This window comes from Triticum dicoccoides, chromosome 6A, assembly GCF_002162155.2.
Source record: "Triticum dicoccoides isolate Atlit2015 ecotype Zavitan chromosome 6A, WEW_v2.0, whole genome shotgun sequence".
Taxonomy (NCBI): Eukaryota; Viridiplantae; Streptophyta; class Magnoliopsida; order Poales; family Poaceae; genus Triticum; species Triticum dicoccoides.
Genome location: NC_041390.1, coordinates 103,646,464 through 103,674,203, shown reverse-complemented (window position 1 = coordinate 103,674,203; position 27,740 = coordinate 103,646,464). Strand labels below are relative to the sequence as shown.

The 27,740-nt window shown below is 46.1% G+C and overlaps 1 protein-coding gene across 1 annotated transcript; it reads left to right on the top strand.

Moving 5' to 3' along the window:
- The first annotated feature begins 1,423 nt into the window (after nucleotides 1–1,423).
- On the top strand, nucleotides 1,424–25,736 carry LOC119319388 (putative serpin-Z12). The gene is made up of 2 exons (XM_037593872.1): nucleotides 1,424–2,184; nucleotides 24,804–25,736. Exons 1-2 carry the CDS (start codon nucleotides 1,525–1,527, stop codon nucleotides 25,599–25,601), a joined length of 1,458 nt encoding a protein of 485 aa, XP_037449769.1. The 5' UTR covers nucleotides 1,424–1,524; the 3' UTR covers nucleotides 25,602–25,736.
- Nucleotides 25,737–27,740: the final 2,004 nt, after the last annotated feature.

Below are 27,740 nucleotides of genomic sequence, written 5' to 3'. Positions count from 1 at the left end.
CAATATATTGTCACGAGAAGTATAGCTTGCATAAAACAAAACATTTAAACCTCTCAATATGAGACTTCTTTTTGACCTAGTTTTGAGGATATCAACATGAGAACCACAACGTCTATAACACCATACTAGTTTTATTAGATTCGTCATAATAACATTTTCATACTGTATATATGTCTTTATATACAGGTTCAAACTTAAAGAAGTTTTTTTTACGAGAGGGATAAACTTAACGTCAAGTATTTTGAAATAGAGGGAGTACAGAAGTAGTACGGTTCTGATTTTGAAATTTTGTGTGTTCTCCTTTAGCATGTCCAGCCCTGCAAGTTTTGTATAGATCCACCACTTTTTGAAAGTTTTATTTTATAAATATAATTAAAAATGTCAGAATTCTCCTATTGGATGTTTGAAATTTTCATTGGAGTTGAAGATTCTTAATTTTCCTCGGGAGCACCTATTCATCAGGTCCAGAAAAGAACATTTGCATCAGTCGCTTTGTTTCCTGTCCATTTGAATGAAATCCAACAGTTCATGTCCCTTCTTCCTCCTCAAGTGTGCCATGTTCATATTCTTCCTGTGGCGTGCGGCTATCGCCGCCCGTCCGTCCCCTCGACCATCCCTCACAGTTGTGCTGGACGCTGCTCTGGCCATCCCTCTAAACCCAGCCAATCTGCAAGAACCCCGGCGACCCCTGCACCCCTCCCCTTAAGTTTCTTCCTCACCTCCACCTGGGACGCTGATGCTCGCTGTGTTGCCCCTGGCTTTAGTGAGGTCTTGGCTCGCCCTTAGAGTGGTCGACCCTCGCCATCGTCGCTCCTTACGTCATCCCCACCTTTGGCCTCGTGCAAAGTGAAAATTGACAGGCGTGGAAAAACACTAGGCACATGCCCATTAGCAAAATGAATTTCTTTTCTAATGACGTGAACGATGATGATGATACTAACAACTATCAAAGGTACCATCGTTTTTGTGAACTAAGAGGACGGTGGTATTCCCAGCCCATCAGAGTTCAAGTTCTAAACTTGACATTGACATTGGTGCTCGCATTTTTCTGTATTTATTTCAGATTTTTCGGTGATGTGCGTTCAGTGAAAGAAGACGTTTTCATCGACTATAAAGGTGTCTGTGGTGACTTCGTCAATCTCAAGATAGTTGTCGTCTCAGTCTCTCAAAAATGCTCATAGGGATAGGGTATGCGTGTGTGCGTTCATATGAGTGAATGTATGTGTGTATGTATGAGTGTTTGCATCTATATTGTGTCAACAAAAAAGAAAAGGTCCCTCGCAAAAAAAAAACCAAAAAAAAAGGTACCAAAGTTTGAAAAACTATCAAGGTACCATCGCATATCGCACACTCGTTCACTCGTACACAAGGCTGCCCCCATTACCTACCTAGTAGCCACGGACGATGAGCTCCTGGCGCCCGACCGGCTCGCACGGCTCCCCACCTCGCCGTGGTCGACCCCACGATGAGCACCCCGGAACCCTTCCCGCTCCGCCGCACTTCGCCGGTAGCCAGGCTCCCCAGATGTTCCCTGCGGCCGCCGTCGCGAGACATCTCGCCTCGTTCCAGACTGCTGCCACCTCCAACACGCGCCAACAACCAACCGATAACACCGAAGCCTGCCACCCTCCTCACCATCACCGCCCCGCCGACGCCGCCAGCAGGTTCACCGCGCCCTGGCCGCCCACGTTTGCTCCGCCGCGTCCTAGCTTCCCGTCCTGGGCCGCGGCCGTGCGCCCCACCGCGATGATCCCACGTGAGACCGGAAGAACCCATGGCGTCTACTCCGGCTGCACGGCAGGGGCGGGCGTCGGGAACACGGTGACTAATGCAGGCTGCCTGCGCATGGCAGCGAGCGTCGGGAGCACGGCGGCCGGCGGGGGGCGCAACTTCATCGTCTCGCCGCTGTCGCTCCACGCGGCGCTCGCGCTGGTGGCCGCTGGCGCCAAGGGCGAGACGCAGCGGGAGCTGCTGGATTTCCTGGTGGGGCCAGCTGGGTCGTCGCTCGCCGCGCTGCACGGCGACCCGGCGATCAGACTGGTGGGCATGCTCCGTGGTCTCGAGCAGACGTCCTTCGCGTGCGGCGTCTGGGTCGCCCATGGGCGGGCACTCAGGCCGGAGTTCGTGGAGGTCGCCGGCGCTGTCTACGCCGCCGTCGCGGAATCCGTTGACTTCCGGTCAGAGGTAACTTGCTGTGTACGCCTACCGAACAGCTCAAAGCGGAGTATAATATTTTAATAAAAATATTAGTATTAAATTGATATCAAATGGGCCAAGCCTGTGTAGAAGAATCAAGTCAAAGCCCATCCATATATTAAGAAAGCAACAATCAAACTATTACACATATAGAGAAAGAAAAAGAAAAGACATTGCACCAAATGTCATAGCAAAGGATCCCTTAGATAACAAACATAAACATTAACCACCTTTCTTTGACCGCGAGAAAGCCCTCCAACAGTGATGTCCCAAGGAATGACTCGTAAGCGTCATTGCCGTTAGGTCCAACCACTAACGTTTAGATTAGATCATAGGTTCACCCTTGGGAGTAAGGAGTACATTGTGTAAAACATATACAACTAGTGATGCGCATCTATGCTTTTCGAAAAGTCTTTTTGCACGAATCCCTAAGCATCACAATTACGTAACCATAATGGCAAGTCAGACTAATCAACCATCTCTAATATGAGTTGACAAGTTCAGTCCATATCCAAAGACTAACCCGCCCAGGGCCGATCACAATCCCCACACGACACGGCGATCTGATTCAACTTCCTCGAATGCGATTGTGTGTTCCTACTGGTGCATGCCGTCGGGGGTCTCGCATAGGACCCGGAGAGGAGTGTTGGTTGATGTTGATGGAGTCAAGGAGCATGTACTCGTCCTCCACATGATCATCCCCTTAGAGAGTTGGAATGTATGAACACCATGAACTGCCAGTGCCTCCACGCCATCCTAGTCAGTGTTGTCTCCGACAGCCGTATGTGTCCATGAGTCCATCTACAACAGTTTGTAGTTGTTGACGCGGTAGAGATCGAGGTAATCACTGGCTTTTAGAGCCTTGACTGCAGTGGCATGACTTCTCTAATAATCCCATAAGCCAAGCATTTGTTATACTTTTTTGGTGAAAAGCAAGTTTCTATTGTATGATTGCAACATACCTACAAAACTGCTTTTGTTCAAATTTTAGAACATGCACGTGTATTTCTTAAAGGAAATTAATTTGCCAAAAGGTCAATTTGAAATACTAAGTTTCTTATGATGATTAGCACTATTGTTTAAAATTTAAAAAAAATGCAGCAGAAAGCAGGTTTGTGTGTGTGTGTGGGGGGGGAGCAAGTGAGTGAGTGAGTGAGAGAGTAATAGGAGTAGTGAAATTACAATTGTCTCTTTCAAAATTAGATCCATACTAGCACAATAGTGAAGGGCAAGCAAAAACGTCCACGAAAGTCCGCTGGTGATGGATATTTTCAAAATTTACGTAATTAACGGACGCAAATCACTGACACTCTACCATCATAGACATGCCTTTTTTATAGCCCGCCGGAGATAAGATGAAATCACAAGCGACAATTTTAAATCAAACTTCCTGTGATAACAATGGCTCATGAGGCTAAAGCTCCTAATGCCCACTAGCCTCTCTTAACCCCTGCAACCATTAAAAACCAAAGCATTCATGTGCCCTCTATTAAGGGTGAGTGGTGATGATAAACTACAACAAAAATCATTTTCGAAAGGGGGGGTTATAGGATATGGAAAGATCTTTGTGACATATGGCATTGGTAATACATAATGATATATGATAATATGTGGATTGAAACTTTTAAATATGGGTATCTAATTTCTTGGTAAATTTTTGTTTAAACTAGCAGTACAGTAATGCCATATTTCTCTATGAGATGAGACATATGATTTTACTGGTTTATTTTGATTACTTTACTAGTACCTTGTAGTGTTTTATGTGCGTTTAAAGTGTATATGTATTCTCATTGTTATATATGTGTAATTTTAGCTTGGAACATGAATACTTCTTGAAAGGATCAATATGGTTGACTAGAGGGGGGGTGAATAGGCAACTAACAATTTTTACCTTTTCTTTAACAATTTAAACTTTGCATCAAAGTAGGTTGTCTAGATATGCAACTAGGTGAGCAACCTATATGATGCAAAAAAGATAGGAACACAAGCAAGCAAGAGATATAACACAAATAAGCTTGCACAAGTAAAGGCACGAGATAACCAAGAGTGGAGCCGGTGGAGACGAGGATGTGTTACCGAAGTTCCTTCCCTTTAAGGGGAAGTACATCTCCGTTGGAGCGGTGTGGAGGCACAATGCTCCCCAACAAGTCACTAGGGCCATCGTATTCTCCTCACACCCTCACACAATGCGAGATGTCGTGATTCCACTATTGGTGCCCTTGGAGGCGGCGTCCGAACCTTTATAAACAAGGTTGGGGCAATCTCCACAACTCAATTGGAGGCTCCCAAAGACACCACGAAGCTTCACCACAATGGACTATGGCTCCGCGGTGACCTCAACCGTCTAGGGTGCTCAAACACCCAAGAGTAACAAGATCCGCAAGGGATTAGTGGGGGGAATTGAATTTATCTTGATGGAAGTGTAGATCGGGGCCTTCTCAACCACTCCCAAGCAAATCAACAAGTTTGATTAGCTAGGGAGTGAGATCAGGCGAAAATGGAGCTTAGAGCAACAATGGAGCTTAGGGTTGGAAGAGGTAGTCAACACGAGGAAGAAGACACCCCTTATATAGCTAAGGAAGAAAATCCAACCGTTATCCACCTACCAGCCCGCGACCAGCGGTACTACCGTCCCAGGACAGCGGTACTACCGCTGGGCCACGCGGTACTACCGTGAGGAGCCGCGGTACTACCGCAGCAGCAGCAGTAGCTAGGGTAGACCTTAAGCACATGGGCTGAGGACGGTACTTCCGCAGACGCGGTACTATCGCTCCCCCTTGCGGTACTACCGCAAGGCAGGGAACCCCAAGCCTAGGAAGAGCGAGGATAACAGAACATCCGTGCCTACTTCCGCTGGAAAACGGACGTAGCAGAAATCCGACACAGTACTACCGCAGAGGGGCGGTACTACCGCCTGGCAGCTGAGCCAGACCGCGCACGGTACTACCGCGCAAGGGATGTTGTACTACCGTGGTAGCGCGGATGTAAAAAATTACATCCGCCCCTACTACCACGAGGGAGCGGTACTTGGCCTGGGGGTCACGACACTATGGCTCCAAAGGAGCGGTACTACCGTGGGCACCTGCGGTACTACCGCGCCACAACACGGTACTACCGCTGGTGCCTACGGTACTACCGCTCACCAGGGAGCAGTACTACCGCAAGCCAACACAGCAGCCAGAACAAGGTGAAGAGATATAAACGGAGGATGCTCCAAGGTGTAGGGGAAAGGAGGGGACAAAGAAGAAACGTGTACGTGATGATTCCACCCAAACCTTTCCGACGCAGACCCCCTCTTAATAGTACGACTTTCCTACGACTCAAATCCACCAAAAAGAAACATAGAAAAACGCCGTCTTCAATAGTCTTTGAGGGACACCAAACCGTCTTGTGCCTAGCGAAGAAACGTCTGGGAAACTCAAAACACACGATTAGTCCGCAAACGCATTGTCATCAATCACCAAAACACCTTAGGGATAAAGATGTCCTTACAATCTCCCCCTTTTTGGTGGATTGATGACAATACGAGATTTGCACAAGGGAAATAATATTAAGCAAACGCAAACCCCTTCTCTCTAGAATATAGACGGGCTCCCCCTAGATGTGTGCCAACTAGATGGGTGCTTTGGACTGCATGACACACATACTAGTATCAAAGCTCCCCCTATATTATAGAGACAAGGCATATCTTGCAATAGTAAGGCTAACACTAGACAAGATAGCACAAACATAAGTTCACTAAGATAGAATAGAGTGCATATGTCTTACACCATATGAAGGATAAGCCTCAAAGACACAAACCAAACAAAGGCAAACGAGGTCCAAACGACAAAGCAAACACACCGAACACGACACACGACTCGCAAACACGCAAATCCCTACACTCTCTCCCCCTTTGGCATCGAGACGCCAAAAAGGCAGAGAGGACAGCTACACACAAGGGGTGGCTCAGGCAGAGAAATCATCCCACTGCTCCTCGTGCTCCTCGTCAGACTCGGCGGCGGGGACGGTCTCCTCGATGTCCTCCTTAGAGCTAGTCCACTTGAAACCTTGCTTCGCCATCCATGCAGCCTCTGGCGTGATGGCATCCTCAGAACCGCCAGAGACATCCTCTCCAAAGAGCCTCATGACCTTCTTGTCGCGGCGGCGACTCTCCTTGGATGCCACATGAGTCCTGTACTGCCCCTTCGCCTGCATGCAGAAGAGAGTCTTCATCTTGTCCTTCAACTTCTTGGCCCACGACGGCTTAGAGGAAGGCGGGGAAGACCTAGCAGCACGGTCCTCAACAACATCCTCTGCACCAGCCTCCTCCTCACCAACAGCCCTCCTAGCAGCAGATGCCTCAGCACGAGTAGTAGTGTTGGCCCAGTTGGGCTTGACACGGAGACTGATGGACTCATGCCAAATCCAGTCTGGAGCAAGGAACTCATCACTAGGGTACATCTTCTCCCAAGTCGTGGAGATCAACAGAAACAGGTACGGTCCATAGATAGGTACCTTGCGGGTGTACATCGCAAACCGAAGCTCACACCACATGATGTGTGAGACATCAAGTGGCTAAGTCTAAGACGAACGTGCTTCCGTGCACAGGAGCATCATGTCCACCAGATAGGAATGAACCTTGTCCTTGTCGCCAATGCGAGGGAACAGAGTGTTGCGGAAGATGCGATGCATGATATCCAGAAAAGAGTTCAGCACCCAAGTTGACTTGCCACTGGGAAGCACCTTCTCAACATAGTACGGCTGAAGCAAGTTCTTGTTAGCAGACTCAGAGTTGGCGTGGGGGTGAACACCAACAGGTGTGTGAAGCCCGTCATCAAGAACGTGGAGCAGACCCATGAACTCCTTCCAGGTAGCAGACAACTGACGGCCATTGGTCATCCAGGTCATCCTCCGCTCATCCCCGGGGTGAAAGTAAACTAAGGCAAAGAACTGACAGATAATCTCAGGGTCATAGTCAAGGTGGAAGGAGATCACAGGCTCAATAGCGAACTGCTCCACCAAATCCAGAGCTTCTCCAAAATACTCCCGAAACTTGTCCTTCCTCATGTGATTCATGTCTATCCACTTGACATCCATGAAGGTATTCTGCTTGTTCTTGATCACATCCAGATAAATGAGAGCCTGCTGCTTGGTCCAAAACAACTCAGTGCCTCTAAGGATAGCACGAGGATTCACATAAGGGTTGATCTTCCGGCGTTCAACGTACTCATTGAGGGGAATCTCGTCCATGCCCTTAGCAGGTTCCTTTTGCTTGCTGGCGGTGGTCTTGACATTGCGCTTGGGAGCACTGGAGCCCTCTGGTGCTTGCGCAGTCGCTTGGAGCCAGTGTCACGACTGGGATTGGAACGGCGAGAGCCACCACCTAAGACACAAGAGAAAGCACACACAAAGAGCGAGAAGAATCAATGCAAAGACCACGAAAAAGCAAGGGAAACAAGTAGAAATTATACGGGATAAATGCCACAAGGAAATGAGACAACAACGGTAGTGCTGCCTGGTCATGCGGTACTAAAATTTTAGTACCGCTCCTAGTCCCGGTAGTACTGTGTCCTCACGCGGTACTACCGTGGCTTGGAGTGGTAGTAAGACCTTAGTGCCGCAGAATGTGCGGTAGTACCGCACCAAACTAGCGATAGTACCGGATGAGCGGTAGTGTCGCGTCACAGGCACGGTAGTACCGCACCGCGTCAGATCCGAGCCTACTTTTGAATCTGAGAAGACGCGCGAAACCACGGCAGAACTACGGTTGATCACATCTACCACGAGACACTATATCAAGTAAAACATCTACGCAACACTACTCTCCTACAACCTTCTCTTGCAAAGATTTGGCCTAAAATCTCAAGAACACAAGTATCTCCCAAAAACCTAGAGACAAAAGAACCAACAAGAAAGAGAGGGATTTGGGGAAAAACCTTAGTCCATGGCAAGAGGAAGTGGTGGGGAACGATCCCACCGGTCGGAATCCAAAGAGAGCAGCCGGAGACGGAGATCCGGCGAGGGACTCTGGCCCCGTTCTTGAGTGAGAGAGAGAGACGAAGTGGAGGAAACTGATGAATGGGTATGGGGAAGTTAGAACCCCCCGTTCCCGTTCTTATCCCAACGCGCCTCCGACAGTGTGGTAGTACCGCGTATCATCGCGGTAGTACCGCTTGGGCGGAAGGACCGCACCAAAGCGGTAGTACCGCTCCCTCAGGCGGTAGTACCGCACTGGGCCGGTAGTACCGTACACTCCACGCACGGTAGTACTGTTGGGGAACGTAGCATAAATTCAAAATTTTCCTACGTGTCATCAAGATCTATCTATGGAGTCATCTAGCAATGAGGGAGGAGTGGATCTACATACCCTTGTAGATCGCGCGCGGAAGCATTCAAGAGAACGGGGTTGATGGAGTCGTACTCGTCGTGATCCAAATCACCAATGATCCTAGCGCCGAACGGACGGCACCTCCGCGTTCAACACACGTACGGAGCAGCGACATATCCTCCTTCTTGATCCAGCAAGGGGGGAGGAGAGGTTGATGGAGATCCAGCAGCACGACGGCGTGGTGGTGGATGTAGCGGGATTCCAACAGGGCTTCGCCAAGCGCTGTGGCAGGAGGGAGATGTGTCATGGGAAGGAGAGGGAGGCGCCAGGGCTTAGGTATGGTTGCCCTCCCTTCCCCCCACTATATATAGGGCCAAGGGAGAGGGGGAGGGCGCAGCCTTGCCCCTTCCTCCAAGGAAGGGTGCGGCCAAGGGGGGGAGGAGTCCATCCTCCCCAAGGCACCTCGGAGGTGCCTTCCCCCTTTAGGACTCTCCCCTCCTCTTGTCCCTTTGGCGCATGGGCCTCTAGGGGCTGGTGCCCTTGGCCCATGTAGGCCAAGGCGCACCCCCTACGGCCCATGTGCCCCCCCGGGGCAGGTGGCCCCACCCGGTGGACCCCCGGGACCCTTCCGGTGGTCCCGATACAATACCGGTGACCCCGAAACTTGTCCCGATGGCCGAAATAGCACTTCCTATATATAATTCTTTACCTCCGGACCATTCCGGAACTCCTCATGACGTCCGGAATCTCATCCGGGACTCCGAACAACTTTTGGGTTACCGCATACTAATATCTCTATAACCCTAGCGTCACCGAACCTTAAGTGTGTAGACCCTACGGGTTCGGGAGACATGCAGACATGACCGAGATGTTCTCCGGTCAATAACCAACAGCGGGATCTGGATACCCATGTTGGCTCCCACATGTTCCATGATGATCTCATCGGATGAACCACGATGTCAAGGACTTAATCAATCCCGTATGCAATTCCCTTTGTCTAGCGGTACGATACTTGCCCGAGATTCGATCGTCGGTATCCTGATACCTTGTTCAATCTCGTTACCGGCAAGTCTCTTTACTCGTTCCGTAACACATCATCCCGTGATCAACTCCTTAATCACATTGTGCACACTATGATGATGTCCTACCGAGTGGGCCCAGAGATACCTCTCCGTTTACACGGAGTGACAAATCCCAGTCTCGATTCGTGCCAACCCAACAGACACTTTCGGAGATACCTGTAGTGTACCTTTATAGCCACCCAGTTAGGTTGTGACGTTTGGCACACCCAAAGCACTCCTACGGTATTCGGGAGTTGCACAATCTCATGGTCTAAGGAAATGATACTTGACATTAGAAAAGCTTTAGCGAACGAACTACACGATCTTTGTGCTAGGCTTAGGATTGGGTCTTGTCCATCACATCATTCTCCTAATTATGTGATCCCGTTATCAACGACATCCAATGTCCATGGTTAGGAAACCGTAACCATCTATTGATCAACGAGCTAGTCAACTAGAGGCTTACTAGGGACATGGTGTTGTCTATGTATCCACACATGTATCTGAGTTTCCTATCAATACAATTCTAGCATGGATAATAAACGATTATCATGAACAAGGAAATATAATAATAACCAATTTATTATTGCCTCTAGGGCATATTTCCAACAGTCTCCCACTTGCACTAGAGTCAATAATCTAGTTCACATCGCCATGTGATTAACACTCACAGGTCACATCGCCATGTGACCAACATCCAAAGAGTTAACTAGAGTCAATAATCTAGTTCACATCACTATGTGATTAACGCTCAATGAGTTCTGGGTTTGATCATGTTGCTTGTGAGAGAGGTTTTAGTCAACGGGTCTGCAACATTCAGATCCGTATGTACTTCGCAAATCTCTATGTCATCTCCTAGATGCAGCTACTATGCTATATTTGGAGCTATTCCTAATAATTGTTCTACTATACGAATACAGTCTACTAAGAATAATCTGGATTAGTGTCAAAGTTTGCATCGGCGTAACCCTTTACGATGAACCCTTTTACCACCTCCATAATCGAGAAAATTCCTTAGTCCACTAGTTACTAAGGATAACTTTGACCGCTGTCCTGTGATGCATTCTTGGATCACTCTTGTACCCCTTGACTGACTCATGGCAAGGCACACTTCAGGTGCGGTACACAGCATAGCATACTGTAGAGCCTACGTCTTAAGCATAGGGGACGACCTTCGTCCTTTCTTTCTATTCTGTCGCGGTCGAGCTTTAAGTCTTAACTTCATACCTTACAACTCAGGCAAGAACTCCTTCTTTAACTGATCCATCTTGAACACCTTCAAGATCATGTCAAGGTATGTGCTCATTTGAAAGTACCATTAAGCGTTTTGATCTATCCTTATAGATCTTGATGCTCAATGTTCAAGTAGCTTAATCCAGGCTTTCCATTGAAAAACACTTTCCAAATAACCCTATATGCTTTTCAGAAATTCTACATCATTTCTGATCCATAATATGTCAACAACATATACTCATCAAAAATTATATAATGCTCCCACTCACTTCTTTGGAAATACAAGTTTCTCATAAACTTTGTATAAACCCAAAACCTTTGATCATTATCAAAGCGTATATTCCAACTCCGAGATGCTTACTCCAGTCCTTAGAAGGATTGCTAGAGCTTTGCATACTTGTTAGCATCTTTCAGGATTGTTAAAACCTTCTGGTTGTATCACATACAACCTTTCCTCAAGAAAATCATGAGGAAACAATATTTTGACATCCTATCTGCAAGATTTCATAAATAATGCAGTACCTGCTAATATAATTCCAACAGACTCTTAGCATCGCTACGAGTGAGAAAGTCTCATCGTAGTCAACTCCTTGAACTTGTCGGAAAACATCTTAACGACAAGTCGAGCTTTCTTAATGGTGACATTTACCATCATTGTCCGTCTTCCTTTTAAAATCCATCTGTACCTAACAGCCTTACGACCATCAAGTAGTTCTTCCAAAGTCTACACTTTGTTTTCATATATGGATCCTCTCTCAGATTATATGGCCTCGAGCCATTTATCGGAATCCAGGCCCACCACCGCTTCTCCCTAGCTCGTAGGTTCATTGTTGTCTAGCAACATGACTTTCAAGACAGGATTACGTACCACTCTGAAGTAGTACGCATCCTTGTCATCCCACGAGGTTTGGTAGTGACTTGATCCGAAGTCTCCTGATCAAAATCATAAGCTTCCACTTCAATTGGTGTAGGTGCCACAGGAACAACTCTTTGTGCCCTGCTATACACTAGTTGAAGTGACGGTTCAATAACCTCATCAAGTCTCCACCATCCTCCCACTCAATTCTTTCGAGAGAAACTTTTCCTCGAGAAAGGACCCGATTCTAGAAACAATCCCTTATTGCTTTCGGATCTGAGACAGGAGGTATACCCAACTGTTTTTGGTGTCCTATGAAGATGCATTTATCAGCTTCGGGTTCGAGCTTATCAGCCTGAAACTTTTTCACATAAGTGTCGTAGTCCCAAACTTCTAAGAAATGATAGCTTAGGTTTCTCTAAACCATAGTTCATACGGTGTCATCTTATCGGAATTACGTGGTGCCCTATTTAAAGTGAATGTGGTTGTCTCTAATGCCTAACCCATAAACTATCATGGTAATTCGATAAGATACATCATGGTATGCATCATATCCAATAGGGTGCAGTTATGATGTTCGGACACACCATCACACTATGGTGTTCCAGGCTATGTTAGTTGTGAAACAATTTCCACAATGTCTTAATTATGTGCCAAACTCGTAATTCAGATATTCATCTCTATGATCATATCATAGATATTTTATCCTCTTGTCACGATGATCTTTCAACTTCACCCTGAAATTACTTGAACCTTTCAATAATTCAGACTCGTGATTCATCAAGTAAATATACTCAACATCTACTCAAATTATCTGTGAAGTAAGAACATAACGATATCCACTACATGCCTCAGCACTCATTGGATTGCACACATCAAAATGTATTACTTCCAACAAGTTGCTTTCTAGTTCCATTTTACTGAAACCGAGGCTTTCAGTCATCTTGCCCATGTGGTATGATTTGCATGTCTCAAGTGATTCAAAATCAAGTGAGTCCAAATGGTCCATCTGCATGGAGTTTCTCCATGCATATACACCAATAGACATGGTTCGCATGTCTCAAACTTTTCAAAACGAGTGAGCCCAAAGATCCATCAACATGGAGCTTCTTCATGCGTTTTATACCAATATGACTCAAATTGCAGTGCCACATTTGTGTGGTACTATCATTACTATCTTTTGGCATGAACATGTGTATCACTATGATCGAGATTCAATGAACCATTCATTTTAGGTGCAAGACCATTGAAGGTATTATTCAAATAAACAGAGTAACCATTATTCACCTTAAATGAATAACCGTATTGCGATAGACATAATCCAATCATGTCTATGCTCAACGCAAACACCAATCTCGATGGTAGAGGGAGCGTGCGATGCTTGATCATATCAACATTGGAAACACTTCCAACACATATCGTCAGCTCACCTTTAGCTAGTCTCCGTTTATTCCGTAGCTTTTATTTCGAGTTACTAACACTTAGCAACCGAACCGGTATCTAATACCCTGGTGCATAAAGTACACATCAACACAATGTATATCCAATATACTTCTATCGACCTTGCCAGCCTTCTCATCTACCAAGTATCTAGGGTAATTCTGCTCCAGTGGCTGTTCCCCTTATTACAGAAGCACTTAGTCTCGGGTTTGGGTTCAACCTTGGGTTTCTTCACTAGAGCAGCAGCTGATTTGCCGTTTCATGAAGTATCCCTTCTTGCCCTTGCCCTTCTTGAAACTAGTGGTTTCACCAACCATCAACAATTGATGCTCCTTCTTGATTTCTACTTTGGTGTCAAACATCGCGAATATCTCAAGGATCATCATATATGTCCCTGATATATTATAGTTCATCACGAAGCTCTAGCAGCTTGGTGGTAATTACTTCGGAGAAACATCACTATCTTATCTGGAAGATCAACTCCCACTCGATTCAAATGATTGTTGTACTCAGACAATCTGAGCACAAGCTCAACAATTGAGCTTTTCTCCCTTAGTTTGCAGGCTAAGAAAATCGTCGGAGGTCTTATACCTCTTGACGTGGGCACGAGACTGAAATCCCAATTTCAGCCCTCGAAACATCTCATATGTTTCGCGACGTTTCAAAAACGTCTTCGGTGCCTCAACTCTAAACCGTTTAACTGAACTATCATATAGTTATCAAAATGTGTATGTCAGATGTTCACAACATCCACAGACAATGTTCGAGGTTCAGCACACTGAGCGGTGCATTAAGGACATAAGCCTTCTATGAAGCAATGAGGACAAACCTCAGTTTACGGACCTAGTCCGCAAAATCACTACTATCAACTTTCAACTAAATTTTCTCTAGGAACATATCTAAACAGTAGAACTGAAGCACGAGCTACAACATAATTTGCGAAGATCTTTTGACTATGTTCATGATAATTAAGTTCATCTTATGAACTCCCACTCAGATAGACATCCCTCTAGTCATCTAAGTGATTACATGATCCGAGTCAACTAGGCCGTGTCCGATCATCATGTGAGACGGACTAGTCAACATCGGTGAACATCTTCATGTTGATCGTACCTACCATACGACTCATGCTCGACCTTTCGGTCTTTTGTGTTCCGAGGCCATGTCTGTACATGCTAGGCTCGTCAAGTCAACCTAAGTGTTTCGCGTGTGTAAATCTGTCTTACACCCGTTGTATGTGAACGTAAGAATCTATCACACCCGATCATCACGTGGTGCTTCGAAATGACGAACTTTTGCAACAGTGCACAGTTAGGGGGAACACCTTCTTGAAATTATTATGAGGGATCATCTTATTTACTACCGTCGTTCTAAGTAAACAAGATGCAAAAACATGATAAACATCACATGCAATCAAATAATAGTGACATGATATGGCCATCATCACTTTGCTCCTCTTGATCTCCATCTTCGGGGCTACATGATCATCATCGTCACCGGCATGACACCATGATCTCCATCATCATGATCTCCATCATCGTGTCTTCATGAAGTTGTCTCGCCAACTATTACTTCTACTTCTACAGCTAACGGTTAGCAATAAAGTAAAGTAATTACATGACGTTTAAGTTGACACGCAGGTCATAAATAAATAAAGACAACTCCTATGGCTCCTGCCGGTTGTCATACTCATCGACATGCAAGTCGTGATTCCTATTACAAGAACATGATCAATCTCATACATCACATATATCATTCATCACATCCTTTGGCCATATCACATCACATAGCATACCCTGCAAAAACAAGTTAGACGTCCTCTAATTGTTGTTTGCATGTTTTACATGGCTGCTATGGGTTTCTAGCAAGAACGTTTCTTACCTACGCAAAAACCACAACGTGATATGCCAATTGCTATTTACCCTTCATAAGGACCCTTTTCATCGAATCCGATCCGACTAAAGTGGGAGAGACAGACACCCGCTAGCCACCTTATGCAACTAGTGCATGTCAGTCGGTGGAATCAGTCTCACGTAAGAGTACGTGTAAGGTCGGTCCGGGCCGCTTCATCCCACGATGCCGCCGAATCAAGATAAGACTAGTAATGACAAGCATATTGAACAAAATCAATGCCCACAACTACTTTGTGTTCTACTCGTGCATAGAAACTACGCATAGACCTAGCTCATGATGCCACTGTTGGGGAACGTAGCATAAATTCAAAATTTTCCTACATGTCACCAAGATCTATCTATGGAGTCATCTAGCAACGAGGGAGGAGTGGATCTACATACCCTTGTAGATCGCGCACGGAAGCGTTCAAGAGAACGGGGTTGATGGAGTCGTACTCGTCGTGATCCAAATCACCGATGATCCTAGCGCCGAACGGACGGCACCTCCGCGTTCAACACACGTACGGAGCAGTGACGTCTCCTCCTTCTTGATCCAGCAAGGGGGGAGGAGAGGTTGATGGAGATCCAGCAGCACGACGGCGTGGTGGTGGATGTAGCGCGATTCCAACAGGGCTTCGCCAAGCGCTGTGGCAGGAGGGAGATGTGTCATGGGAAGGAGAGGGAGGCGCCAGGGCTTAGGTATGGTTGCCCTCCCTTCCCCCCACTATATATAGGGCCAAGGGAGAGGGGAGGGCGCAGCCTTGCCCCTTCCTCCAAGGAAGGGTGCGGCCAAGGGGGGGAGGAGTCCATCCTCCCCAAGGCACCTCGGAGGTGCCTTCCCCCTTTAGGACTCTCCCCTCCTCTTGTCCCTTTGGCGCATGGGCCTCTAGGGGCTGGTGCCCTTGGCCCATGTAGGCCAAGGCGCACCCCCTACGGCCCATGTGGCCCCCCGGGGCAGGTGGCCCCACCCGGTGGACCCCCGGGACCCTTCCGGTGGTCCCGATACAATACCGGTGACCCCGAAACTTGTCCCGATGGCCGAAATAGCACTTCTTATATATAATTCTTTACCTCCGAACCATTCTGGAACTCCTCGTGACGTCCGGGATCTCATCCGGGACTCCGAACAACTTTCGGGTTACCGCATACTAATATCTCTATAACCCTAGCGTCACCGAACCTTAAGTGTGTAGACCCTACGGGTTCGGGAGACATGCAGACATGACCGAGAAGTTCTCCGGTCAATAACCAACAGCGGGATCTGGATACCCATGTTGGCTCCCACATGTTCCACGATGATCTCATCGGATGAACCACGATGTCAAGGACTTAATCAATCCCGTATACAGTTCCCTTTGTCTAGCGGTACGATACTTGCCCGAGATTCAATCGTCGGTATCCCGATACCTTGTTCAATCTCGTTACCGGCAAGTCTCTTTACTCGTTCCGTAACACATCATCCCGTGATCAACTCCTTAATCACATTGTGCACACTATGATGATGTCCTACTGAGTGGGCCCAGAGATACCTCTCCGTTTACACGGAGTGACAAATCCCAGTCTCGATTCGTGCCAACCCAACAGACATTTTCGGAGATACCTGTAGTGTACCTTTATAGCCACCCAGTTACGTTGTGACGTTTGGCACACCCAAAGCACTCCTACGGTATCCGGGAGTTGCACAATCTCATGGTCTAAGGAAATGATACTTGACATTAGAAAAGCTTTAGCGAACGAACTACACGATCTTTGTGCTAGGCTTAGGATTGGGTCTTGTCCATCACATCATTATCCTAATGATGTGATCCCGTTATCAACGACATCCAATGTACATGGTTAGGAAACCGTAACAATCTATTGATCAACGAGCTAGTCAACTAGAGGCTTACTAGGGACATGGTGTTGTCTATGTATCCACACATGTATCTGAGTTTCCTATCAATACAATTCTAGCATGGATAATAAACGATTATCATGAACAAGGAAATATAATAATAACCAATTTATTATTGCCTCTAGGGCATATTTCCAACAAGTACCGTGGCAGGCCGCGATAGTACCGTGAGCTCAAGAAGAAGCACATTTCCAACACAAGAGAAAGAGAGGTCTTCGCACGGAAACTTCAAACGAACACCAAACCACCCAACAAGCTCAAACACGAGGAGGAGAAGGGGCAAAAAGACAACAAGAGACGACCACGAGACACAACCTCTCCAAAGAGAGGGCGGTGCCCGGAGCCACCTATGTTTGGGTCAATTGGTATGGCACCACGAAGAATTATCCTTGGGCCCATGACCAAAACTCGTCTTTGAAGCACAAGTACCATCAAACATGGCTAATGTGAAAGACTTGATCAATTTATGCATAATGGGGGGAGGGAGAGTTCATTGAGAGAACAACACTCCCCCTATGTCCATGCCTACATCTGAACAAGACAACAAGTTGAGTATGGTGGGGTGTGTAAGGGTTCAAGCAACATTGCTCGAATCAATGATATTTAGCTCATGTCTTAACTCGCGAAATCTTGCTTCATCCAACGGCTTCGTGAAAATATTTTCACGGTTATCATGAGTGTTGACGTAGTTGAGCTCGATCTCCCCTCACCTAATGTGATCCCAGATGAAGTGATACCAAATATCAATATGCTTCGTCTTGAAGTGTTGCACCGGGTTGAGAGAAATCTTGATGGCATTTTCGTTGTCACACCAAAGAAGCACTTTGTCACAAATGACACCGTAATCCTTTAAAGTTTGCCTCATCCATAAGAGTTGTGCACAACAACTACCGGCCGCTACATACTCCGCTTCGGTGGACGAGAGAGACACACAACTTCGCTTTTTGGAAGACCAACTTACCAAAGAGCAACCAAGGAATTGGCACCCTCCGGAAGTGGACTTCCTATCCACTTTGTCTCCCGCCCAATCGGAATCCGAATACCCTACAAGCTTGAAGTTTGCTCCTCTTGGGTACCATAAGCCAAAGTTTGGGGTATGAGCCAAATATCGAAAGATTCGCTTGACCGCCACAAAGTGGCTTTCCTTAGGTGCGGCTTGAAACCGTGCACAAATTCCCACACTCAACATGATATCCGGTCTAGATGCACAAAGGTAAAGCAAGGAGCCAATCATGGAGCGATATACCTTTTGATCCACCGCTTTACCATTGGGATCTATGTCAAGTTGGCACTTCGTAGGCATTGGAGTGGAAGCTGGCTTGACATCACTTAGCTTGAATCTCTTGAGCATGTCTTGAGTGTATTTGGCTTGGTTGATGAAGATTCCTTCTCTTCTTTGCTTCACTTCGAACCCTAGAAAGAACTTCAACTCTCCCATGGAAGACATCTCGAACTTTGAGGTCCTGAGAGCGGCAAATTCCTCATTGAAAGCTTTGTTAGGGGAGCCAAAGATAATATCATCAACATATAATTGGCACACAAACAACTCCCCTTTGACCTTCTTAGTAAAAAGAGTGGTGTTGATTAGCCCAACTTCAAAACCACGGTCTTGTAACAACTCGGTAAGGTGGTCATACCACGCATGTGGGGCTTGTTTAAGGCCATAGAGTGCCTTATCGAGTTGATACACATGATCGGGAAAGTAGGGATCCTCGAACCCGGGGGGTTGCTTGACATAAACCAATTCATTAATAGGACCATTAAGAAAAGCACTCTTCACATCCATTTGTTGTAACTTAAAGTTATGATGAGAAGCATATGAAATCAACATGCGAATGGATTCAAGACGAGCAACGGGAGCAAAGGTTTCACCGTAGTCGATACCCTCGACTTGGGAGTAGCCTTGTGCTACCAAGCGAGCCTTGTTGCGAATGATAATACCATGCGCATCTTGCTTGTTCTTAAATATCCACTTGGTTCCAATGACATTGTGGTTCACCGTCGGCCTTGGCACCAATCTCCACACGTTGTTGCACTCGAAGTTGTTGATTTCTTCGTGCATGGCATTGAGCCAATCCGGATCTTCGAGCGCCTCATAGACCTTTTGGGGCTCAACACAAGAGACAAACGCGTGATGTTCACAATAGTTTGCTAATTGTCTACGAGTGCTTACCCCCTTTCTTAAGCTTCCAAGCACATTTGTCATGAGATGATCCTTGGTGGAGAGCTTGGAAGCAACCTTGGCGGCACGATGCTCCAATTCCTCCTTGGTGGTGAGTTGAGGAGCGGTCACTTGATCATCTTGAGCGACGTCTTGAGCTTGTTCTTGATCTTGAACTCGCTCGGAGGAGAGAACTTGACCTTGGGCATCACTTGGTGTGTCAACACCGTCTTGAGCATAATCTTGCCCTTGGTCTTGTTCTTGAGGATGAGGGCCTTCACGTTGTTCTTCGGAAGCGTGTGGGCCTTGGGTTGGTGATGGCTCCACTTGAGTGGAGTATTGTCCTTCTCCTTCGGCCACAAGGGGTTCCTCAATGGGTAGGATGAAACCAACACCCATTCTTCTTATGGCTTGAGGAGGAATTTCATCACCTACATCACAAGTGCCACTTTGCTCCACTTGGGAGCCGTTATTCTCATCAAACTCCACGTTACACGTCTCCTCAATAAGTCCCGTGGATTTGTTGAGGACGCGGTAAGCATGAGAGTTTGTAGCATAACCAACAAATATGCCCTCATAAGCTCTAGCCTCAAATTTAGATAACCGAACACCTTCTTGAGAATGAAACACTTACACCCGAACACCCGAAAGTACTTAAGGTTGGGCTTGTTACCGGTGAGTATCTCATATGGAGTCTTGTTCAAGCCCGTGCGGAGGTAGAGCCGATTGGATGCATGACACGCGGTGTTGATGGCTTCGGCCCAAAAGTTGTATGGAGACTTGAACTCCGCCATCATGGTCCTTGCCGCATCCATCAACGTCCGGTTCTTCCTCTCCGCAACACCGTTTTGTTGAGGGGTGTAAGGTGCGGAATATTGATGCTTGATCCCCTCATCACTAAGAAACTCATCCAAGTTGTAGTTCTTGAACTCGGTGTCGTTGTCACTTCTTATTGTCAAGATCTTTGCATTGTGTTGACGCTGTGCTTCATTTGCAAAGTCAATGACGGTTTGTTGGGCCTCGCTCTTCCTCTTGAAGAAATACACCCAAGTATATCTTGAGTAGTCATCGACAATCACCAAGCAATACTTCCTACCCCCAAGACTATCAAAGGATGGAGGCCAAAAGAGATCCAAGTGAAGGAGCTCCAAAGGCCTCTTTGATTAAATGATAGTCGTGGGAGGGTGAGCCTTCTCATGTAGCTTTGCTTCGATACAAGCACTGCAAGCACGATCTTTAGCAAAACTAACATTCGTTAGTCCACGAACATGATCCCCCTTGAGAAGACTTTGCAAAGATCTCATATTGACATGGGCTAAACGGCGATGCCAAAGCTATCCCACATCAACTTTAGCCATTAGGCATGTCGCGGTCTTAGTGGGTCGCTCCGAAAAGTTAATCACATATAGACCGTTCTTGACATGCCCAACAAAGGCTACTTTAAGAGTCTTGCTCCACAATAGGGCCACTGAATCAATATCAAAGAAAGTGGCAAAGCCCATGAGTGCTAGTTGACGAACGGAAAGTAAATTGTATGCAAGGGACTCAACAAGCATGACCTTCTCGATCGTAAGATCATGAGAAATGACAACTTTGCCGAGTCCCAATACCTTAGAAGACGAGGCATCACCCCACTCAACATTGGTGGGCATGGATGGAATCTTTTGCACGTCCACCACCAAGTCCTTGCTTCCGGTCATATGCTTAGTAGCTCCACGATCGAGCAACCATGACCCCCCACCGGAAGCAAACACCTACAAGAGATCAATGCTTGGTTTTAGGTACCCATTTTGTAATGGGTCCTTTGATGTTAGTAACAAGGGTCTTAGGAACCCAAATAGACCATTCAATGTACTCATAAGGAGAACCAACAAATTTGGCATAAACATGCCCATCACTAGCGCGGCACAACACGTAAGAAGGGTTAAAGTCCCCGACTTTGTTGAGAAGGGGAGCGTTTCCCTTCTTGGCACCAATACCCCTCATGGAGTTTTTCTCCTTCTCCTTAGTAGCACCCTCACCCTCCTTCACAAAGGTTTGCATGAGATGAGGAGGTCGTTTGGCCTTGTCATTCTTCTTCTTGTTCTTGGACTTGGGCATGTACCCAATCCCTTCCTTGGCCACAACTCACTTTTGGTTGGTCAAGAGGTCATTGAGGTTCTTCTCGCCTTATATGCAAGACGCAAGACCTTTCTCAAGTTGCACCTTTAGCTTAGCGTTCTCCTCAACAAGATGCACATGCTCACAACACGAGTTAGTAGCATTTGCATTATCAATTAACATCATACAAGGAAAAGTGGCCTTTTCCTTGGTTAGCTTTACTTGAAGTTGATCATGAGACTCTTTGAGGCTAGCATGAGCACCCTTCAAGACCTTGTGAGCCTTGTCAAGTAGATCAAACTCCTCTTTGAGTCTAGCAAGATCAACCTCAAGTTCGGCCTTCTCGGAGTTTAGGACACGAGAAACAATGAGAACATGATCAAAATCTTTCTTTAACTTAGCATGATCAATGTTGTGTGACTCCTCAAGAGCCAAACGAAGACCACGCTCTTCCTCAAGAGCATTGGAAAGATTTGAGATCTCATCGTCATAGTCACGAATATGTCCTTCCATCTTAGAGATGGTATCTTCGTGAGCCTCGATCATGTCATTGGCTTCACCAAGTTGTTCCAAGAGAGCAACAAAGTGCTTCTTGGATTTACCCTTGAGTTTGCCCATAAAGGCCTCAAACTCATTCACCTCCACATTAGCTCCCTCATGTTCATCAATGCTATCTGTCGAAGAAGGATGATTAATGATGGTAGTTTTGATGTTAGGGGTTACCTTGTTGGTGGCTTTAGCCATGAGGCACTTGGCGGTGAGTAACCCAACGACACCACGAAGCTTCACCACAATGGACTATGGCTTCGCGGTGACCTCAACCGTCTAGGGTGCTCAAACACCCAAGAGTAACAAGATCCGCAAGGGATTAGTGGGGGGAATCGAATTTATCTTGGTGGAAGTGTAGATCAGGGCCTTCTCAACCACTCCCAAGCAAATCAACAAGTTTGATTGGCTAGGGAGTGAGATCGGGCGAAAATGGAGCTTAGACCAACAATGGAGCTTAGGGTTGGAAGAGGTAGTCAACACGAGGAAGAAGGCACCCCTTATATAGCTAAGGAAGAAAATCCAACCGTTATCCACCTACCAGCCCGCGACCAACGGTACTACCGTCCCAGGACAGCGGTACTACCGCTGGGCCACGCGGTACTACCGTGAGGAGCCGCGGTACTACCACAGTAGCAGTAGCAAGGGCAGACCTTAAGCACATGGGCTGAGGACAGTACTTCTGCAGACGCGGTACTACCGCAAGGCAGGGAACCCCAAGCCTGGGAAGAGCGAGGATAACAGAACATCTGTGCCTACTTCCGCTGGAAAACAGACGTAGCAAAAATCCGACACAGTACTACCGCAGAGGGGAGGTACTACCGCCTGGTAGCTGAGCCAGACCGCGCACGGTACTACCACGCAAGGGATGCGGTACTACCGTGGTAGCACGGATGTAAAAAATTACATCCGCCCCTACTACTGCGAGGGAGCGGTACTTGGCCTGGGGGTCACGGCACTATGGCTCCAGAGGAGCGGTACTACCATGGGCACCTGCGGTACTACCACGCCACAGCATGGTACTACCGCTGGTGCCTACGGTACTACCACTCACCAGGGAGCAGTACTACCGCAAGCCAACACAGCAGCCAGAACAAGGTGAAGAGATATAAACGGAGGATGCTCCAAGGTACAGGGGAAAGGAGGGGACAAGGAAGAAACGTGTATGTGATGATTCCACCCGAACCTTTCCGACACAGACCCCCTCTTAATAGTACGGCTTTCCTACGACTCAAATCCACCAAAAAGAAACGTAGAAAAACACCGTCTTCAATAGTCTTCGAGGGACACCAAACCGTCTTGTGCCTAGCGAAGAAACGTATGGGAAACTCAAGACACACGATTAGTCCGCAAACGCATTGTCATCAATCATCAAAACACCTTATGGATAAATATGTCATTACACTTCTGATCTATGCATGTGGTGTATGTCCATTTCATGTCTATATTCCTGATATATGAAGTTGGTGTATATCTGCTTTTTTATTCTGGCCCAATCCATTACCATACCATGACTGAATTCATATAATCCAATATTTGAATCTGCAACCATCTCGCTTTGCAACGAAAAATATACTTGAAAACTGGATTACTTTTTATCATTATCCGACCGAACCCTCTCCAGTTTCATTCATATCTCTATTCCCTCCCCCTATCTCACATAATTTCACCCTAAACCCTTCCCTCTCCATCTCTTTCCCATCTCGCCACCTCCCTCACCCCCTCATCTTTCTTTGACCCCTGCTTCCCCCTCTCCACCCCTCATCTTTGTTTGACCCCTGCTTCCCTCTCTCCCACCCAGTCGATGCATCCTCTTCCACGTCTCTCTATTGTCCAGGTGACAGTGGTGCACGAATCCTAGCAGGATACATTAGCGTCGGGGAAGGATGCGATCTCCCCGTCCTTGATGTTCTGGCAGCTTCCTTGGTCATCCTCCACGCGACAGTGATGGTTCCCCCAACCATCCTATATGCCGGGTCGGCGGATTTGCACCAATGTCGATGTGGACTCCTCGAGTCGTAGGGGATTTGCAATACAAGTAAAACTAGGGGCAAAGTAGTCTTTTACTTATAAAAGGATGTTTTTAAGGGCACTTAACAAAGATATTTGGAGGGAATTTAAATGACAACAATTTATGCTGTGAAAAAGTTCATCATAAGTACAAATCATTTCAAATATAATAAAAATTACATCGAGGTCACTAGTCCGTTGAGCGACCACTACCGTCGTCAGAACAAGCCGCCAACGCGCCGTTGTTGCCGCTTCCTTACTGGAGCCGGCTTAACCTTATCGTTGACAACCGAAAAGTCTTCATGCACGTGACCCTACGCTCTAAGGACCAGTGCCCTGCAGCTGCAGCCATGTCCAACCACTTTCCAAATATATTCACACTACTAGTCGTAGGTGAAGGTTAAAGGGTATAAACACCCCCCCCCCCCACACACACACACACTTTCTGCGTGTCAAGACTCTTCGCACACCTGAGCATATTTTGTTGGAGTTTGCGTTCTTCTTGGTGGAGCTGGGCATTCAGTTTCCTTGTGAGATGTATTTTGTACCTTTGGCCCGGTGCCCGTCTGCATGTAACATACTTTATTTCGGTCTTGTGTGGGTATGTTGTTATCGAACCTTATGTTGGACGCTGTCTTTGGTGGGCTTATTAATTTAAAGTCAGACGCATCTCGCGTCTTGGTTCTAAAGAAAAAGAAAAACACCACCTCCCACAGTAGACATGCAAAAGGAAATCATGTTATCATGACATCGATTTGGGATTTTCGTTATATCATTCAATGGAGCTATCTAATTTCCCACTGAGTTTTCAATAAATTCTTTGCGAGTTTCATTGAAGAAATCATCAAAACTTGAACTCTAATGGCACTGTGTAATCAAAGAATTCGGTTTATTTTTGGATGTTATATAAATTCTGTCAAACAATTGATGTGTTGATTGAGCATATTTTTATATTTTCCTTGTACCTCAACTATAACCTTTTCTCAGTTATGTTAACCCGATGTGCTTTTGCAAGTGTGCTAAAACTTTTGCGTACAACGCATGCCCATTAATCAAAGAACCCGTGCTGACTGCTGACTAACGTTTTTGAACACTCTCTTGCAGCCGGAAAAGGCGAGGCAGCAGGTGAACACCTTCGTGAAACACGAAACCAAAGAGCTCATCGACGAGGTCCTCCCCGCCCGCTCCGTCGACTCGTCCACGGTGGTCGTTCTCGCCAACGCGCTCTACTTCAAAGGGACGTGGGCTCAGCCGTTCGACCCGTCGGCGACCTTCGCCGCGCCGTTCCATCTCGCCGACGGCACCACCGTGCGCGCACCGTTCATGACGACGAGCCTGTTTCAGCAGCACGTCGCCGCCTTTCCCGGCTTCAAGGCCCTCAAGCTTCCCTACAAGAACGGCGGCGGCTTCCACCACGTCCACCAAGCCGCGTCATTCTACATGCTCCTCCTCGTCCCGGATCATAGCGCCGCCCTCGGGCTCGCCGGACTCTACGGCAAGGCCGTCTCGACGCCGGACTTTATCAGGAGGCACACGCCGGCGGACCAGGTTCCGGTCGGGCGGTTCATGGTCCCGAAGTTCAGGTTCGAGTTCAAGTTCGAGGCGTCGCGGGAGATGCAGGAGCTCGGGGTGGCCAGGGCTTTCGGAGACGGCGACTTCTCCGGCATGGTGACAGGCGGAAATGGGCTGCGCATCTCCGGGGTGTATCACAATGCCACCGTCGAGGTGGACGAGCTGGGCACCGTGGCCGCGGCCGCCACCGCCGTGTGCTTGTCGCAGTGCGCAAGCGCGCGGCCTCCCGTGGATTTCGTGGCGGACCGGCCGTTCCTGTTCGCCATCGTCGAGGAGAGGACCGGCGTGGCTCTCTTTCTTGGGCACGTGGTGAATCCTCTGGACGGGTGAATCGTGTGGAATCCTTTCGCGCGGCTTGATACGTCCTGGCTTTTCATTGTACCTTGATGATTGAGGTAATATCACTAGTAGTCATATAACTTGCACTGGATATTCAGTTTGATGCTAAAACTTATAAAATATGGATTTGCGGTCACCTAACTTGTTGATTGGTGCAAATACGGTGCATTCTACTGTATCCAGGTGTACACCCTACCTACATGGCATGCGAGCGGCCCACATGTCAGTGTGTAGGGGGTAAATATTTCCAGATAACTCCCTATATTTTTTTGGTTACGCAAAAAAAAGTCGAACAGTGTTATAAGAGAAAGGAAATAAACATCATTTGGAGCAGCAGGTTTCGAAACTACATATCTTCAGAAGGCGAACACACCAGGTAAACCAGCAGACCAAGCGCAGTTTGATGTTGCAGGAGAATAACTAGTTTCTATTAACTTCTCCCAGCGCACCTGGGCCTGCCAGCTCAAATGGGCTATGATCAGTAGAGCCCATTTTCCACCTTTTTTTTAGAAAATTGTATGTAAATTATGATCTCAGTAATGATAGTATATTGCTGGACTAAAAAAATGTTTCTATAATTTAAAGTAATCCAAATATTTGTAAAATTACATTTCAAAAATATGATGCAAAACTTTAATGCTCATAGATGAGTGCATTTTTAACATAAAAATAAGGGAGCCACTAGGTCTCGAACCCACGAGGCCGCAACCAAAAACACTCTATTGTCTATACATACAAAAGATGATTTTTAAATCAAAACTTTTAATATAAGCTTGAGTTTAGTAAAACATAAGTAATAAAGTTACGTTCAAATATCTGTGTGTTAAAAATATTATACATACAAAAAATAAAATATTTAAATATAAACCCATGTATTATATTAGACATGACTGAATATTCATATCAACAATTTAAATGTTAAATTATGGACATGGAAATTGAACTATACAAATTTTCATATAATTATTGAAAGATTTGTAAAACTAAAATAATAATTTGGAATTTTAATTTTACAAACATTTGTATTATTTGAAATTATACACAAATTTTCGTTATACATAAATATTTTTTAATATATAATATTTGCAAAATAATACATGAACAGTTTGAGAGTAAGTTATTTTGTTTGTATAATAATATTTATAACACAAATATTTAAAAATTATTTTTCTGACCGAGATCATAATTTACATTTTTTTGAGACAAATATCATAATTTACGTACTATCTACAAATTTCTACCAAAATCAAAGATGCAAAATGGGGTACACAGATCATAGGCCATTTGAGCTAACAGGCCCACGTATTTTAAAATGAGGATATAAAACGTAGTTATCCTTATTATGCATCTTGTGTCACCGGCTGCGCTGGTTGACCACGTGTGCCTACCTTCTCTTCTGAAGGTCGCGAGTTTGAATACCGGTCCCTCTATATGACGACTTATCATTTTTTGCTTACATTATTCAATGACAGGTGGGCCTCACCTGTGCTTTTATGCGCAATTAAAAAATTCAGGGAGTTATCTAGAAAAAGTTATTCCAAGCCTCTATGGTAGAACACACCATATTTGCACCACGCAATAAGTTAGGTGACCACAAATCCGTATTTTACAAGTTTTAGCACCAAATTGAACATGCAACGCAAGTTCTATAATTTTCGGTGATATTATCTCTTGATGATTTGTCGTGTGTTATGTCAGCTGGAAGGTGAACCCGGAGCCCACATGGAAGTTTCACTGGGGAGTAAATGAATAAAGTGTGAGAAATGTTCAAATTATTCCTGTTTGGGTGGAAAGAAATTGATATCTGTTCGTCAATAATTGTTTCATGTTTCGTGAAATGGCGGTTCCAAATTTAGATTTCAGTTTACTTTTTTTGTGTCAATTGTGTTGAGTACTATCAAATAAGTTGTTTGTCAATAACCAAAGAAGATGGACTTTTTATCTATGATTGTCGTGAATATCTTGACTCTCAATAGTTACACCATGTGAATCACTATAAAAATGTGAAGAAAGTCATTCTGAATTTAGTTAACTAATTGAATTTTCCTTTCCATCTTTGGGCTCGAGAATTTCAAGGGATAATTGCAAAGTTGTGTGTATGAGATTAGAATAACTTCAAATAACCGGCCT